General features: G+C 36.9%; 1 protein-coding gene across 2 annotated transcripts in view; it reads left to right on the top strand.

The window, feature by feature from the left end:
• snx17 (sorting nexin 17) overlaps positions 1 to 18,898 on the top strand; it is a 37,535-nt gene that overhangs the window by 1,403 nt on the left and 17,234 nt on the right. For both annotated transcript variants that reach the window (XM_066676527.1, XM_066676528.1), the window contains exons 2-6: positions 8,727 to 8,801; positions 10,529 to 10,646; positions 12,192 to 12,256; positions 14,353 to 14,463; positions 18,605 to 18,695. In XM_066676527.1, coding sequence (XP_066532624.1) covers positions 8,727 to 8,801; positions 10,529 to 10,646; positions 12,192 to 12,256; positions 14,353 to 14,463; positions 18,605 to 18,695 — 460 coding nt within the window. The remainder of the gene's footprint in view (positions 1 to 8,726; positions 8,802 to 10,528; positions 10,647 to 12,191; positions 12,257 to 14,352; positions 14,464 to 18,604; positions 18,696 to 18,898) is intronic.

An 18,898-nucleotide genomic window follows, 5' to 3' on the forward strand; every position in this document is an offset into this window, starting at 1 on the left:
TTTTATGAAAACACTACTGCCATGCTGTTTTATAAAGTCCTCTCAATTGCGTAATGAATTAGGTTAGAGTTAGGTTGTAGCTTCCCAGTAGTGTCTGTCCCATAATCTTTTCAATGTTATATTTTCTGCCTCTCAGCAAACATGGCCACACACCATATTAGCTGCTGAACATTAATATGCAGTCTACTTGACACTTCCACACCACAGTGACAAGGCTGTACCAGAAGAAAGAATATCTATGGCTCACTCCTAAATTCTGCTACTTGTCTGGACATTTGTAACTGTTACACTCTACCAACTTGAAATGCTGTGAGTGTTGTCTGTAAAAGCACAAAACAACCTCATATTTCAGTGGTTCATACTTAAGATTTGGCAGTGAATATCTGAATAAAGTTACTATGTGCAATTACTTCGTGAACAATACTATTTTATATTTTGAAGACAATTTTACAGTACATTGTTTTATGATATATTGACCCACAGACACTATGTACTAGGAGGCATATTAATAAAATCCAAATAATACATTTCTTTTGAGATGTAGCACACATCGTGGAACTACCTGGTTAAAACTGTAAGCGACTCTGGCTCACTCATATTAAACAAAATAGTGTTGAACAAAACGAACACTTAATTACTTAACACAATGACACTGTGTACTTGTCTTTATGTATTTCACCCTTATTATTTGCCATACATGGTAATGTTACAGTAACAAAGTGTGTGTGTCTATATTCACTGAGCAGACATAACTTTATGACTGCCTCCTTGTTTCTACACTCACTGTCCATTCTCTTAGCTCTACGGACCATACAGGAGCTCTTTGAAGTTTTAAAGACTAAACCATCTGTTTCCTTACATACTTTGTTTTCTCTCTTTCACCCTGTATTAACCTAGGAATTAATTCTGTTTTCTCCACGGATGGTGTAAAGGTATTGTTTCTACTATCCACAGAAGGAAACTATTGCAGTCTCGCTACTGAAATCATCATAAATCACTCTGGAATAGAAGGGTCTTTTAAGGCCATTTGGGGGTAGGGGAAAAAACTGTTAGGGACCAGATGTGTGGATACTAACTGAAAGCCAACAGTGTCTCTGTAATCACGCTTCGTCTGCCCTTGTTGTGGTGCTCTGTTGTTTTTGAATTGTGGAGTGAGGAATAGGGCATGTTGACACTGCTGTCAGTTTATTGGTTTATTTTTCATTCTAATTTGCACCAGACATGGATTATCCAGGTGCGACATCTGTGGAATGTGAAAAGCAGCCAAAATTCTCTCTCAGCCTTCACCCAAAACTGGGGTTATTTTTACTGATTAACGCTTTTCCTTCCCTCTTACACTTTAGAAAGGCTCAAATTGTTATTGTGGTGGTGGTGAAGCTCTGTGTCAGTTATTTTTACTTTGCTGGGCAGCAGTGTGAATTTGGCTCAGGGTTTGTAGAAATGTTTTGGTGACACCTGGAACAACACAGTTCACAGATTGTGCACACTTAGCAGTTGCGCCACGATGAAGAAGGAAAATGGAAGAGTTTGCATTCTAAAGGACAGATTTCCTGTGCGGGCTAAAACATTTCTTTATTATGTTTCACACTTCCTGGATATTTGAGGGCCCATTTTCCATTACTTTTAGATATTTAATATTGTAAAAATATAGCTGAGTGGCATTGTTTTTGTAAAGAGTCATGCTAAAGATGTAATGACTTAACATATTTAATGATTGATTCAGATGATTATCATAAAAAGAAAACAAATTCAATCACTTTTTTTAATTGAATATATTTTCAGTTAATAGAACTTACTCAAATGTTCCCATGGTCCTGAATTCTTGTATTTAAGCATGAACAACATTTTGCATTCATTGCTTGAGAACCATTGCTTATTTTATTTGGAAACCAAACTCAGATTTTGCCTGCTGTGATGGCTAGTTTACTAAAATGTGGTTTTACGGTCATATGCTGTGCTAACGGTACAGTTCAGTGTTGAGTGGAACAAAGAATTCTTGTGGTTGTAGTATGATTTTCACATTCTCTGTTGTTCTGTCAAACATGTTTCCAGATTTTGTGAGAGGCAGACACTACAACTCTCTTTACTTGGAATAGTATCTTCAGGAAAGAGAATTTTCAGAAATAAAGCTGTAGTTTTCAGCACAAATGCAGTTATCAGCACTATGATCTTCAGCAATCCAAATGATAAAATTTGATAAAATTCTTACTGAAACAGAGGTCGGTCAAACGGGACAGAATAATAATTCTTAGTTTGGTTTACTATACTGTGAAAATTACTTTTTTTTTGTACTAAAGCATATGTTGTGCATTTAACTTACAAAATAATAAATGCACTTGGAGGTAATGCAAAATACACATCTTATAACAATGGCACCTGTCAAATGAAGGGATGAATTCAACAAGTGAAAAGTCAGTTCTTGAAGTTAATGTGATGGAAGCAGGAGAAATGGTCAGGCACCATGATCTCAACGAAATTGACTCTGCCAAATTGTAATGGACATATTGTTTTGCTCAGAGCATTTACAAAGTAATAGGTTTTGTAGGGTGTTCTTAGTATGCTGTGGTTACATCTTACCAAATGTTGTCTCTAAAAGGCTAATCCAGTGATAGGGCTGCTGTAGCACAAAAATTTGACAGCTACGATACAAAGTTGTTAGAACACAGTGTCTCATAGCTTGATGTGTTTGGAGCGGCATAACTGCAGATTCAATGCTGACCCCTGCCAATCACGAATAGCACCTCCATTGGGCATATCTGGTATATAGATCTGGACCATGAAGAAATAGAATATGGTGGCCAGATCTGGTTAATCACATTTTCTTTTACCTTGGCCCAAGGCAAGCCATTGCACTGAAACCACATACCTGTTATTGTGTAGGTAGACTTCGTGTCTGTCAAAAGCATCAAAATGTCTTCACTATGTTCTTCTGGGAACATGCTCTTCAAATTAATCAGATCTTAGTCAGATTGACCATACCAGGATGTTCTAGAGTCTGATCTCCGGAGGCCCCACCTGGCAACTTACAGAACTTAAATTATTTGCTGCTAATGTTTTCATGCTAGGCACATTCAAATGGCTTGTGGGGAGTTGTTTTGGTGGTACAAAGTGTACCTAAAATACTAAGCCTTTGGTTTTAATGTAATTGCTGATGGGTCTATATAATGGGGGTTGGCGATATTATCCTAAAACAATATCACAATATTTCAGGGTATTTTGGCGATAATGATATTCTTGGCGATATGAAAAAACACTGAAAAGTCCTTTTACAAATTTCAAGAACACACCATTGAAACAAAGTCAATGTTATACTAACATTAATTGTAATAAATTAAATATATTTAATTTATATCAATATTATTACGTAGTATGTATTAAGTTTTACTACAAATGTAACAAACATTAAAAAAAATCAAACATTTGCTTATTTTGATTCTGATTTTGTATAAAACGATAATGTAGCATATAAATCTACCACACAACCGAAGTGCAGACAATTGTGTGCATATAAACAGCAAATGTAAACAATTATACAAAAAGTAAGCTTAAAACTTCACAGTAAATAACAAACAAACACAGAATTGCTGCTGTGCTGAGTCATTACATAAACAAGTCAGAATATCACAATTATCACGATATTGATTTTTTTTTATTTATCTTTTAAAATCATTTTAAAAATCATGACGATATTATCATGAACGATACAATATGGCACAGCTCTAGTATATAATAAATACATTTAAGAATTCTGGCAACATAGGTCCGTCACAATATCTACAATATTGTAATACCACGCTATTGAACATCCAAGTGCAGGGAATGGCAAGCAGCTGTCACAACCGCAATATATATACGTTATATATAAAATTTGTTTGTTTAAAAAGTCTTAAGGAAATGTTTAGTGTAATTATTCTCAACAGTTGGCAAACTTCTGTTGCTGAATGGCTGAGTGTCAGTTTTCGTTTTATGAAATGGAAACACTGGCAGCTAACCCAGTTGTAGAACCAAATGCATCCAGTTTGGGAGCATTTAAACTTTCAACGAAATGATTTAGAGATGGCAATATGGCAGGTGCCAGAAAGTAAGAGTGAAATGGGGAAATACATAAAATCTGAGATCACATCTAGCTACCTATCATCCAGCTATCGAATCCTAACTGTTTTCACCAGCACCAAGTTGAGGAGCAGCCTCAAAACGATCAGTTAAGGCCAGATCAAACCAACAGTTAAGAGTATAGCAGTAGTATCAGGATAAATGAAGTTATTTGGGGTGGTAGTATCTCATATCGCAGTACATAGGTTTTGATAAGATCGTTTAAACCCAGACACATTGTAGTTTTCAAAACATGCTTTCAGAATAACGATAAGCAAGATAGAACATAATCAAGCAGGAAAATCTGAAAGCAGCAAGAGAACAATGATTCTACATGAACAACAAAAAGAACTAAAATGCATGGCAATCATATCGTTTTCTACTACTCTTATATAACTCAACTAAAAAAAAAAATAAAAACAGATGCATGTCTGGAGAGAACTTCTAAAATATACAGAGGTCAGACGAAACGAGACATCTTGCAGAAAGTTGCACATAATATCCTAATAATGCCAGTTCCTTGCTGAAGTATGTAGGTGGGAGCGTCATGGTGTGCAAATTGAGTCATTTGTATATTATGCAAATAGTACATTACGCTTCATAAAATGAAAAATGACTCACTGGGACATATTATATAATAACAAAAACAGAAATGTCTGAATGCTTATCACTGTACATGGTGGAGCAGACATCTACACATCAGTGTTGATACAGATCTTTTTTTTTTCTCTTTTTCCAATTCAGTTTAAATGATCTCAGTAAATAAAAAGGAAACTCAGTCTAAATCTACATTATATGTTGTTTTGTGTAAAATTCTATTTAATTTTAGAGAGTTATTTTTGTGAAGCAAGCTCCATTTTAAATAGTAATAAATGCTGTCACTCATGTTTCCTTGGTTTCCAGAGCAGAATAATTTGTATGATTTCTATATACAGTTTTTATCTTCAGCTGCACTTTTTGTGGTTTACTTTCTGGACACTGAACCTTCATGGTACAGTATGGCTCATCAGAAAATGCTGGCTTACATTAAGATGACACAGCAGTTGTTTCTTCTGAATAGATGAAAAGTTTAGGTAAGCAAAACGCAAAGCAAGCATTTCATGCAGGAAGTTCAGTGTGAACAAATGACACTGCTGTTTTGTAATATGCAGATGTTTAGCTCAGAACTATGTGTTTTAACAAACTCTGTGAACATACTTAAGGTCAGCTGAAATGTTGAATGTGCATATTTAATCTTTTTTGCTATCTGCACAACATCATTTGCGGTTTTTATGTATTTTTGTGGTTGTGGTCTAACAGGAAGTTAAAGGTCAGATGGATTTGCTATTGTTCCATGGTGATGGCTGAAAATAAAAGATTGAACTCGACAAGCTTGAGAAAAGAATATTCTGTCAATTTCTAATCAGAGTACAGTTTAGGCCATTACACAGGACCTTCACTTTACTGTTTTAGAGTTAAAAACCTCAACCCAGATGTCCTACAAACCAAAAAAACCCTCCTGTCTAAACCTGGTTTTGCTATTACAAACGGAAGAGTTGAGGAGGTCGAGCCTAAACACAATTACCACACATTCCTGTTGGTGTTTATCTGTGTGAATGCCCCATATGTTTCATACTAAGTGCCATGTTTTTTACATGGGTAACAGTCAAATCAGTATCAAAATCAAGGCCAATATGAGAGGGGACATTGTTAAGGGACCTATTTTCATGAATTGCTGGCTCAGTTTGTTGTTGGTCTTCTATAAGGAAATGCCAGTGCATGAGCCGCTGTTTGCTTACTTTGCATTGCAAGGACATTATAGCAATGATGTGGTTATTAGCTTCTTTTGGTTTCAGATTTATTTGGCTTCCCCCCTACCATTCTCCCTTCATTTTGCCAAGAGACACTTTTTTGGTAAAGATAGAGCAATCTGGGAATTGTGAACAAATGACATGTTATTTCTGCCTGTATACAGGTGCTGGTAATAAAATTAGAATTTCATGAAAAAGTTGATTTACTTCAGTAATTCCATTCAAAAAGTGCGAATTGTACATTATACTCATTCTTTACACACAGACTGATATATTTCAAGTGTTAATTTCTTTAAATTTGATGATTATAACTGAAAACCCCAAATTCATTATCTCAGAAAATTTGAATATTTTCAAAAGGTTCAATATTGAAGACACCTGGTGTCACACTCTAATCAACTAATTAACTCAAAACACCTGCAGAGGCCTTTAAATGGTCTCTCAGTCTGTAGGCTACACAATCATGGGGAAGACTGCTGACTTGACAGTTGTCCAAAAGATGACCTTTGACACCTTACACAAGCAGGGCAAGAGACTAAAGGTCATTGCTAAAGATGCTGGCTGTTCACAGAGCTGTGTCCAAGCACATTAATAGAGAGGTGAAGGGAAGGAAAAGATGTGGTAGAAAAAAGTTTACAAGCAATAGGAATAACCGCACCCTGGAGAGGATTGTGAAACAAAACCCATTCATAAATGTGGGGGAGATTCACAAAAACTGGACTGGAGTCAGTGCACAGACAAATGCAAGACATGGGTTTCAGCTGTCACGTTCCCTGTGTCAAGCTACTCTTGAACAAGAGACAGCATCAGAAGCATCTTGCTTCCAAAAGTGACTGGACTTCTGCTGAGTGGTCCAAAGTTATGTTCTCTGATGAAAGTAAATTTTGCTATTCCTTTGGAAATCAAGGTCCCAGAGTCTGGAGTAAGGGAGGAGAGGCACAGAATCCACGTTGCTTGAGGTCCAGTGTAAATCTTTCACAGTCGGTGATGGTTTAGTGTGCCATGTCCTCTGCTGGTGTTGGTCCACTGTGTTTTTTTGAGGTCCAAGGTCAATGCAGCCATCTACCAGGATGTTTTAGAGCACTTCATGCTTCCTGCTGCTGACCAAATTTATTTAGATGCAAATTTCATTTTCCAACAGGACTTAGCACCTGCACACAGTGCCAAAGCTTCCAGTACCTGGTTTAAGGACCATGGTATCCCTGTTCTTAATTGGCCAGCAAACTCACCTGACCTTAACCCCATAGAAAATCTGTGGGGTATTGTGAAGAGGAAGATGCAATGCGCCAGACCCAACAATGCAGAAGAGCTAAAGGCCACTATCAGAGCAACCTGGGCTCTCATAACACCTGAGCAGTACCACAAACTGATCGACTATATGCCACGCCGCCTTGCTGCAGTATTTCAGGCAAAAGAAGCCCCGACTAAATATTGAGTGCTGTACATGCTCATACTTTTCATGTTCATACTTTTCAGTTGGCCAGCGTTTCTAAAAATTATTTTTTTTACTAGTCTAAGTAATATAGTAATAGTTTAAGTAATATTCTAATTTTCTGAGATACTGAATTTGGGGTTTTCATTAGTTGTCAGTTATAATCATCAAATTAAAAGAAATACTTTAAATGTATCAGTCTGTGTGCAATGAATGAGTATAATATACAAGTTTCACTTTTTGAATGGAATTACTGAAATAAATCAACTTTTTCATGATATCCTAATTTTACGACAAGCACCTACATGGATGTAACATCAGCCCAGACTCACAGGTTGAATAAGTTTATTTCAATTCTCTTCCATTATTATGAAACTTATCACAAGGGAGGAAAAAAAAAAGAATGACAACCCTGTCCATATTGTTGCACAGCTTAATAATTAGATTAACAAAGGGAAACAGGAGTGTGGCATATTCATTGGCAGCTAATTTTTGCCTCTGGCCAGCACTCCTCACCTGTGAACATTTCTGAACTCATACTGACCTTTGGTTGCCATGGTTTCACTGACTCAGAGAACCATGGAGTCATAACAGAGATATAGCATATACCCTGCTTGATTTGCATTGGTAATAGTGTTGAAATTGCAACACTTCCTTTAATTACACTGGTTAAAATCAGTTTAATTCAGTGTGTATCCTCTGTTCCCAAATGTTTAAAGTATTGCACGTTGTTTTTTGGGATGGCACGGTGGTGCCGCAAGTAGTGTCGCAGTCACACAGCTCCAGGGACCTGGATGTTGTGGGTTCGAGTCCCGCTCCGGGTGACAGTCTGTGAGGAGTAGGTGTGTTCTCCCCGTGTCCGCGTGGGTTTCCTCCGGGTTCTCCGGTTTCCTTCCACTGTCCAAAAACACACGTTGGTAGGTGGTTTGCATTGCTGGCAAGAGATTTAACAAATCATAGATTTTTGTTTTTATTGTATTTTACAAAATGTCCCAAATGTTTTGTATCTTCTTGACGCACATTCTCAAAGATTTTGGATCGCAGTATAACTTAATGTCTAAATTGATCTGAAGTCTTTTTATATCTCTAAATTTTAATTAATATTAGAAATGAACTCGAAGCAGTTTTTCAATATGTTATCCGTTATTAACACAGTGTCCTGGTTTTGAGGTGAATGTGATGCTGTAACCATGAAATCCTTTGACTTGTCACACTCATTTTCTTTGATGGATTAGTAAGTTATAAAAGTGTGATTACTCCTTTCTATTATGCATGAAGTTGAGTGTGTAGCAGAAAGAAAGGGTAAATCCATCGCTGTTGGATGCCCTTGGAGCTTTGTTGCACTGCTTGGTTTGACGCCTGTATCTCAGTATTTCCAGACTCTGATGTCACCTCTCCTTTCTCTTCGTCAGGCCTACAACATCCATGTCAACGGTGTGCTGCACTGCAGGGTGCGCTACAGTCAGTTATTAAGCTTGCACGAACAGGTAAGTGCTTTGATTTTGGTAATGAATTTATGAATGATGCCTGTTATGTTTTCATGATTCTGTGGATTCCTAAACCTTAATCTTAAAGGATGAAGAAGCATTTTTTACCACACAATGTAGTAAACAGCAAAATGATTGGTTATTTTTTTCTCTAAAGTGCAACAAACATGGCAGGACAAATTGATTTGTTTTATAGTCCCTGAATAAACCAATTTATTCTTAAATTAAATCCACAACATGGTGGTAGCTGTATGTAATATAGGTTTATTACAGAATCTATTGATAGAATCATTGGGTTAAAATCATTGACTGCTCCTTTAACATGCATGGTAATAACTTGTGGACAGGGTCCTGGCCAGAGATTAAGCCTATGTTATATCAGACCAGGTTTTACAGTCCTGGATTAGGCCTTGTTTAACCTTGCAGTTATTTTCAAGGGTTACATATCTACTGAAAGTGAAAATATGGACTGTACCAAAATTAGATGTAGAAACCTTTCAAGAGGAGGTTAATCACAACCTATAAACTAGTAAATCTCCCTCAAGAGTCTGCTGTGCTACTGCTGTACAAAGAGATAGCAGGTTACAAGAGAGAATTTTTTTTTTTATTTGCTCTGACGTGTCCCTTTTTATTATCTGCTTTTTTTCAGTTTGCATATCTTGTGCCTTAACCAATGCCATGTCTGTTATTTCTTGTGGTATTTAAAAGACCTTCAAAATATGAACTGAACTTAAATGTATATATTTTGCTTTATACTAGATATGGCCACTTGTGCCTATTAATTTTGTCATTTGTCAGTTGAAAACTGTAAAAATCATTGATGTCATGAGGATCTGCAGTGCTGTACTGCTGAATGGAGAAAACTTTAGTGATTCTGCTGGCAAAGCTGTGTGTTCTGGTCTGGCAGCTGCTGTTGCTAGGTAACCAGGCACAGGGGGCCTAGTGAGATGAGACGCTCTGGCTAGGTGTTGCCATGTTCTAGAGATGCAGCCAACACAATCTGATTGCCCCCAAATCTTGTTACCGCCACCAGATTTAAAAAGCTAATTTTTCCCCATGTAAGACATATCGAATATCATTTCTTAATTTTCACCTGTGAAATTGAATAATGTATTGTGAAAACTCCTGTGAAAATCAAATGAGTTTGGTTGAATAGATGGCCTTTTTAAGATAGCAATATAAGATGTATAATTATTTTTTTTTTCCATTACATTTTGTGCAAGCATTTGAAAAATGTCATGATGGTCACCCATCTAGAGCCTCCCTTTTTGCAGAACTTTGTGCTTTTGATTTGTGTGTCCCATTCCCTGCTAAAGGGGAAAAAAAAAAACACAAAGTATATTGCACTGTGCTGAAGGGCAGCATTGTTAGACTGAATTCCTGCTTTATCCTCGCAATATTGCAAACCAGTGTTTCTGTAACTTATGGACTGTTACAGCCTATCATTTATTTATATTTAACTTTTGATTTAAAGGCAAGTCATTAAGAACACGTTCTGATTTACAATGACAGCCGGGTAAGCAGCAGATGCCACTTGAGGGAAAGAGAAATATAATAAATGGAGGGGGGAAAAACAAACAAATAAACAACAACAACAACAAAAAAAAACAGATTAAACTGCATAAAATGAAAAACATCAAAAATCAGTAGGTGGATAAATGAATGTTCTTTTTTTGTACAAACTTGATGCATATTCACACTATGCTGTTGTCATTGTTGTTGCACAGATAAAAAAAGAGTATGGGAACAATGTGGTGCCCGCCTTTCCTCCAAAGAAGATTTTTACCCTCACGCCAGCAGAGGTGGAGCAGCGAAGAGAGCAGCTGGAGAAGTACATGCAGGCTGGTGAGTAGGACATCGGGACTCTACAATCCAACAATGTTGAAATATTTATGCAATAGGAATAGAGTGGAACACATACATATGAATGCATGAACACTCATTCAACACTTCTTCTGAAGTTTATTGTACTAATAATTAGTGTGATTAGTTCTAGATTGCGAACACCACCCCACTTCTTCCCCGACAGTTGTGAATGGAATTTATTCCAAAATGTCACCTCCAAACTGAAGTCTTACCTGCTTTTCAATTATTCCATTAGATGAGATGCATAAATTTTAGGGGATAGAAATTACGCAGTTAAAGGTTTAGTGACTACTGCCTATATTTCATACATATTTCAATTTGTTTAAAAAACAAAATAACTAAATAAATAAATCTACACACAGCACTTTACATGAGTGTGCCTTTTTCCTTAACCTCTGGACCCACCAGAGTGAGATCAAAATGTTCTGTCGACTCATTGTGTCCTGGAGATCTTGAAAGTTCAGCTGTTTTTGAAGTTCAACTTGTTTGAACCCAGCTGTCTCAGTGACATGTAGTGAGGGCAGACTGACTGTCCTGCTGTGCCACACTGTTGGAGAGAAACCAGGATAAGGCTTGGTACAGGAAAAACATCTGAATGTATGAGTCATGTTGAACACTCATCTTCAGGCAAGATGTTTGATGTCTTCTCTTGCACCCAAGCAAATAAACCACAGCTGTTCTGACAACTACTGTACAAAGAATGATTTGGTTTAAATATGTGCAACGATATGTCTCCATTTCTGGGTTTTGACCCAATTATTTTATCACTCCAAAATACTTTGGGGCTGGACATAATCTAGGTTTGGTTTTAGTAGGTCAGGGGTTACGTTAGCTTCATACAAAAACCAAAAAAGAAAGAGAATCAGATGGACTGGCAGCACCATGAGCCATTTGTTCAAATCCATTCCAGTTCTGGCACATTCCGTCGAACAAGCTAAGCCTTGTTGAGCGTATTTGCTCATAGTCTGGGAGCACACAGGCTGTTCTTGGCTGGCATCTCTTGCTGTTACATCACGGTTTAACGCGGTTATGGAAAATTAACCGCCTCAAACACACAATCTGTTCAGAATGAATAAATTGTTTGTTTACGCAAGCGTGGTGTGGGCTTTTGGGGGCTGCTGATAGCCAATGTGCTATTATGAGAATGTCAATAAACATTTGAGTTTATCCAACCTTTTCCAGCCCCCCCCCACTTTTTTTTTTGAGAGATGCCTCCTGCTTGATTTACAGAATACAACAGAGCTTCCAATGTTGTGTTGACAAGCTAAATTTGTAATTTATTCATAATATTAAGCTTGTACATGTCCTTGCAATAATTCACAGACATGCTTAACAAGCTGACCTGCAAGTAATTTATTTACAAAGGCACATCATGTAAATTGCTCTAGTATAATAAGTCTGTAAATAGGTTTGTGGAAATTTTTGCTCCAGGCTGAAGCTGTTAATGTCCTACAAATTGAGTCATGTTACATTGTGTACAGTTTATGGTATAAACATAATTTTGCAAGTTTTTTCAACCCACAGTACGTCAAGATCCCATGCTGGGAGCCAGTGAGATGTTCAACAGCTTTTTGAGAAAAGCTCAACAGGTACAAGCTGCTATCAACTGCTATTTGTAGCTGTAATGTATGCTGCTTGCATAAATGAGAGATTCAATGCTATGGCACCTTTCATGTCCTCTGTTGTTATGCTTTTCTGAATGCTTGCTTGCTTTGTCACCTCATTTTCTGCAGCACCTCTATATTTATGTGTGCCTGATAACCTTCCTTCAAAAGTCTGGGGATTCTGACATTTTGAGATTTCTTTTTAATTAATGTGCATGCTTTCTTGATCAGTTTACAATAGCTTTGAAGTATATGAAATAGAAAGCTGTATAGACCGTGCTCATTTTCTTTCGGAAAATAACAAGACAAATTAACCAGTGTCTGCTTAAAGGTATGCTGTTTAAGAAGTGGCTATTTTGTCTCCTGAGCTCCCCCTACCTATTGCTGGGTGCAGTTAACGTTTACAGTACTGTAGTGAAATAAAGTGTCATACATATCTCTCACAAACACACACACCCAGAGCTGAAGGATATTCAAATTGATGACCACTGGCTTGTGAGGTTTCTACTGATAAACACACACACTCTCTCTCTCTCTCTCTCTCTCTCTCACACACAAACCTCCTGAGGCAAGGGATATTTACATCGGTCATGAAAGGTTCTTGAGTTTCAATTGATACACATACTTTCACACTACCTCTGCTGAGCCTTGGGAATGTTTTTAATCAAAGAAAATGTTGTTGACTACATGATAAAACCCATATAACACTCATAATATACACTGGATTGTGTTATTACAAGCATAACTTTGGTGATACTCTAGCCAAAGAAAAGCACTTATTACAAGAATTGATGTCCAACACTAAAAGGTGAGCTAATCCAACTAGCAGCCCCAACCCTGACTCACTGTTCAGAAACTCTCAAAACCCTGATTATAACACATTCGTCAACTAAACTTATCACTACTCCGCAACAAATGAAGAAAATGCAACTAGTTTCTTACTACTCCAAGAAGAATAAAGTGTCTGTCTTGGGTCCTCATCTGTTTTAGCTCACGCCACTAAAGTCAGTCTAATATTAACCCTTGTACAGACACTCCCACTCTCTCTGTTTCTCGTCCATGCTTCCTCTGCCATAATATCTGTGACTTTTTAAAGGGAGTCTCTGCTTGCTTTCATGTGCAAGAGCCCAGGACTGAGGTGCAAGGTGCAGAAAAGCTAACTTTCAGTCACTTTTTTTTTCTTTCTTTCTTTTTTTCCCTCTATTAAATTATCACAATACCGTGACCCTGAACTGTATAAGCGGTTACAGACAATGAATGAATCAGCACACTTCATTCTGTTTGCTTTTTCTGTTTGTTTTAGTCATTTTAATCTTGCCTTTGCTTCTTACATGAACAGTGGTCCAATGCTGTGATTGGAGAGAGGCAATATCATAATGACTAATTTCATCTTATTTATCACAAGAAAATGGCTGGGTTTTATTTCATGGTGTGTGAGCTGCATTGATAATGCACTACAAAGCTGGAATTGATTGAGATAACATCATACAGTCCAACCTTCTAAATATTCAAAGTATTAGTAAATTGCAAGTATTTATATTTACTAAATTGATAAGAAAATATAGTGAAAATGTTTAATTATTCTCCAATTTGCAGAAGAAAGTGCGGTATCACCAAATTTTTTATATTCAGCATAGGTCAAAGTGTTTTAAAAAGATGCCTAACCACTGCATGTGTGCTACTGTCCTCAGTGTGACAGCAGGTCTGTTTCTTATTGTGTAGTCAGGTGCAGACTTCCATGTGGTTCCTCATCACAGGCAGAGCTGCAGGGGCAGAATGAAAGATTAGTCAGGCTTTTCTTTGTCATTTCATCTTGTCTGCAGGCATGAGTAAGACTCCCTGCCTGTGTGTTAGCAGAGCACACAAAACTAAATTCCAATTCCAGAAAAGTTGGGATGCAGTTTAAAATCTTGGGACAGGGCCATGTCTACCATTGTGTAGCATTCCCTTTTCTTTTAACAACAGTCTGTGGACATCTGGGAAGTGAGGAGCCTTTTTTGCTGGAGTTTTTGGAGACAAATGTTGTTTGCATTCTTGCCTGATGTAGGATTCTAACTGCTTTTTGCTTATTGCTGTTGCAGGAGACACAGCAAATCCCAACTGAAGAAGTACAGCTGGAAGTCCACTTGTCCAATGGACAGAAAGTTAAGGTCAGCATCCTCACATCAGACCAGACAGAAGACGTGCTGGAGGTAAGGTCGCAATGTGGTCAAATCACTTTTTAAGAATCAATCCCCCTGTGCCCCATTTCAATATTTAGTAAATTATTTTAAGTAGTGATACACGATATATTGGCAGCTGATATATTATTTGCTGATATGTGGAATATTTTAGTTATTGTTTTTGGTCCTATATTGCAATTTTAGCCAATATTACAACTGATAACTTGCCACTTATTGCATATGCACTGACACCTGTAAATACACAACTATTTCTGCCGTGTGGACATTTTTCACAGTTTCTGCAGAGAACAGTTCTCGTGGTGAAAACTAATTTAAAATATCAATATAACACAGACTGAAGAGTAAACACACACAGTAGGTTAAATGACAGAAAGACACTCTCAACCACCACAGTGCAGGAGCCATTCTTATATAAAACACATGAAAATAAATATAGAGTCATTCAGCATCTTAATTTATTAAAAATGATGATAAACAATTACAAAAACTCACTCAAACAGTCTCTCTCGCTCGCTCGGAGCATTTTATGCTGCTCTCTCCCTCGCTCTCCAAAACAAATCCGGTGCTTCAGTAATTGCTGCCCCTCTAGAAACTATTCATGCAGACCCAGCGGTAAATCTTTGATAAAAATATAAATGAACTATAACTATTAAATTTAAAGGATAAAAGTAAGTACAGAAATGTACAAATACTAAAGAAAAGGCATGTCCTATGACAACCTATGATAAAAATAATTTGTTTTGCTTTATCCAATGTGAATTTGCTTTAATTACAAAAGTAAAAAAAAAACTATTGGTTATTAATATCAGTATCGGCCCAAAAAAAGTAAGACATCAGTGCATTCCTAATTTTAAGTAAGAATTTTCCATCTGATTTCCAAGGAGTTTAACCAGAAAGTATCCAGGTGGCCTCCTCACTTAACTGAATAGTCTTGTATACATAGCTTGAAAAGGATAAACTTACCAAAAGTTAATTTAAAAACTTAATGCAATTTCCTTATTATCTCATTAAAAAAAAATAAAAAATAAAAAAATAATATATATATATATATATATATTTTTTTTTTTTCGGGAAGTCTGATTTAATACATTTAAAACTTTTGGCAACCTATGTTGGAAAAGCATGAAATGATCATGCTCTGATCTGAATTAGCATGCTCTGATTAGAATTTTTATATATACAATTATTCTTTTTATTGGAAGTGGTTGGTATGCTTATTATCGTGCTGTCTCATTTCACCCGATTATTCAGTCTGCTCGGTTTTTCTGTTACACTTTAAGTTGAATAAAAGACCTATGGCCCTCTGGAGGAAATGTATTACCCTTGTCCAGTTGTGGTCCAGCATATTTTCCACTGTTTTTTCCTTGGCCAAGGTTGTACGGAAAACTGCAGGTGCACAGTTCTGTTTCTTTTATAAAACACATATGGTGTGGGAGTACAACCTCTGTTTCCTGAACATACAAATGGAATTTCCTGTTGAATGGGTATCTGTCTTTCCATCACAAAAGTATAGAGATGGCACAGAACAATTTTTTTTCTCAATAAATCATACATAATATTGTAATACTGTTATAAAATTGGTGACAAATGAATATAATTAAGTCTTTATTATTAATTTAGAATAAGAATCTAAATTCAGTTTCAGTTAGGAGTGGGTGATGATATATGATTGTTGAACTCTCCTCATAGCTGCAGACAGATGCACAAACACCTCAAGAGTACCACTTGTAGCCTCTGAATGAAGCAGCACTATGCTTTTAATTTGTGTTGTGATGGTGTATCAGGCGCTTGAAGGGTTGTCCCGTTTCATAGGGGAAGATTTTAATGACTTAACACACTGTAACTCAATTCCAAGGATGATAATATGAACCAGGGTTTGAGAAACCCTGGTTTAGAGTGAACTGGAATAAATACAATAGTCAGATGTAGGGATGGGCGGTAAAAAAAAAGAAACATTTCTGAGAGAGCAAATTTCTGCAACTGGTGCTGGAGGAACATAAAAGTTTGAAAATAAATGAAATAAGATGGTTCTACACGGTTTAGAAGCATAGCAGGCCAGCTAGCTGGCACACCACAGCAGATGATTTTCCAGTGAATCGAGGCTCAGAACATATATTTAGCGGATAAAGGACTGTTTGGACTCCATTCTGGAACAGAGGTGTTTGACCCTATGCCAGAATGGCTGTGATGCATTGCAGGGCTTCAGGGTTTAGTATGCACAGCCAGACTTCCTCTTCATGATTTCACTATGGGACATATGGCCCTCTGTTACTGACTCATGGCCCTCAATGTTCTGTTCAGTGCTTCATTAAAGCACTCTTGACCCTGCAGATTCAGACTGCACACTCAAACCTTACAGGGCAGAAATGCCTCATACCAGAAACTGGCCTTTAGCATCTGATGATACACCACCCAGTTACAGGTGTGCTGATGAGTAACCTGATCATGAGGTCCGCTTGATTATAATGTGTAATAGTTAACAGAGAACCCTACAATTTGGTTAGAGTAGGGTAGTGTCATGTTTTACAGCATGAGACTTTGGCTTCAGAATTTTATATAATGTATAAACAGTACAAATATATGATGAACAAACTGGCATATGTTGCTGTAAAACAAAAATATCCTTATTTCAAAATGCTACATTTGAAGGAGAGAGGGAAATTTTAATTATACAGTTATACCATTTTCTATGTGTCTGTTTATCCTAAAAATAAATAAAATGTAAACATGTTTTAAATCTGCCAGAATATAAGATTCATTCATTCATTATCTGTAGATTTTGAGCCTAATATAATGGTGCTGTTTCTTGAAAAGTGTGTTTGAATATAACAGCACAAAATAGTGGTGGAAGCTGGAATTGTTTTCAGGGTTTAGCTCTTTCTGCTTCGAAAACAACATTTAAATACATTAAAATACCTTGCATTTATCATAATCTTAGACTGTTTGTTGAGACACTTGCATTGGCCAACTGTCATCCCACAAGAGGAATCCACTTTGAATGGTCAATCTGATGAAAGACAGCAATCACATGATCATATACCACACACACACACAAAAGCTACCAACAGGCTACAGTACAAGTTTTCTATGAATGCATAATAAGTAAATAAATTGTTATATTATATGATTTAAGGTAGACTACAGCTCCTGTAGTTGTGCATGGTAAACACATTACTAATAGTATAGTAAATTCATTTATTCATTGTTTGATTGTCTGTAACTGCTTATCCAATTCAGGGTCGTGGTGGGTCTGGAGCCTACCCGCAATCACTGGCCGCAAAATGAGAACTCACCCTGGATGGGTGACAGGGTGATACACATATTCGTACAGTAAAATACTTGTCAAAATTTAAGTTCGGGGTAAAGCAGAAGGTAGAACTAAACCGCAACTGAAGAATGTTTTGTTTGGACGCACACACTGCCTAAATTACAGGATCCTTTGTTTATTTTGGGAGACTTGCTTTCAGTTCTTCAAAGAAATGTGTGGAGATGTTTTACTACACCTCCAGTTCAGTCTTAGGCATTGGTTGCATTTTCTCTTTCTTATGGACCAAGTGCTCCATAACACATTCAGTGATGTTGAGGTATGGGCTCTAGGAATGTCCTGAGAACAGCAGCACATGGATTTTTTTCATATCTGAAGCAAAAATCAGCTTGATTTTCGTCATACATTTTAAAGTTTGCTCATTTGTCAAGACTTTCTTATACATTCCGCTTCCCTATGCAACTTAATTATCTTATATCTGCATTCTCAGAAATATCCCCTAATGATGAAGTGTGGTCTCTCACTCTGTACTGTATATGTGCTTTTAGTACAAAAAAACAGCCTTCCAGACTTCAAATTTTTAAAAAGAAACTCAAGACTTGTTTAGAGGTGCTAAGCTCCCTCTGGCTCTCCTGTAATTCAAACATTATTCCACTACCTTATAGTCACTCTGACATGCTCTGTGGGAAGTTCTAAATTTGGGGAAAAAACAACAACATAAAGTTATCTTCAGCCTAAATCTATCTATCTGTTTGTCTAATTGCTATAAAACTATATTAGCATTTATCTGGATATTTTTTAGTGTTCTAAAATGTTGTGAGGATTTCAGATATTTTGAAGTCATACCTAAATAATGAAATGTTGTTGTTTTTTTGCCCTGTACAGGCAGTTGCAACAAAACTGGACTTACCTGAAGATTTGGTGGGCTATTTCAGCCTTTTTCTAGTTCAGGAAGGGGTGGAGGGAGGCTGCACTTGTGAGTATACATACTTCCTTCTTTTGATTTGGCAGCTAGTTTCATAGAAATTTGTGCACTAGCATGATCCAGTTTGACACTAATGGTCTTATTTACAGAGTTAATGTCATACCAGATTTGGTAAATGGCCTAAGGTTTGTATACAGCTGCTTATACAAAATTTCTTCTGAAATGAATGGTCTTAGTAGGTAGATTGTCCCCCT

This window comes from Hoplias malabaricus, chromosome 7 (assembly GCF_029633855.1).
Source record: "Hoplias malabaricus isolate fHopMal1 chromosome 7, fHopMal1.hap1, whole genome shotgun sequence".
Taxonomy (NCBI): Eukaryota; Metazoa; Chordata; class Actinopteri; order Characiformes; family Erythrinidae; genus Hoplias; species Hoplias malabaricus.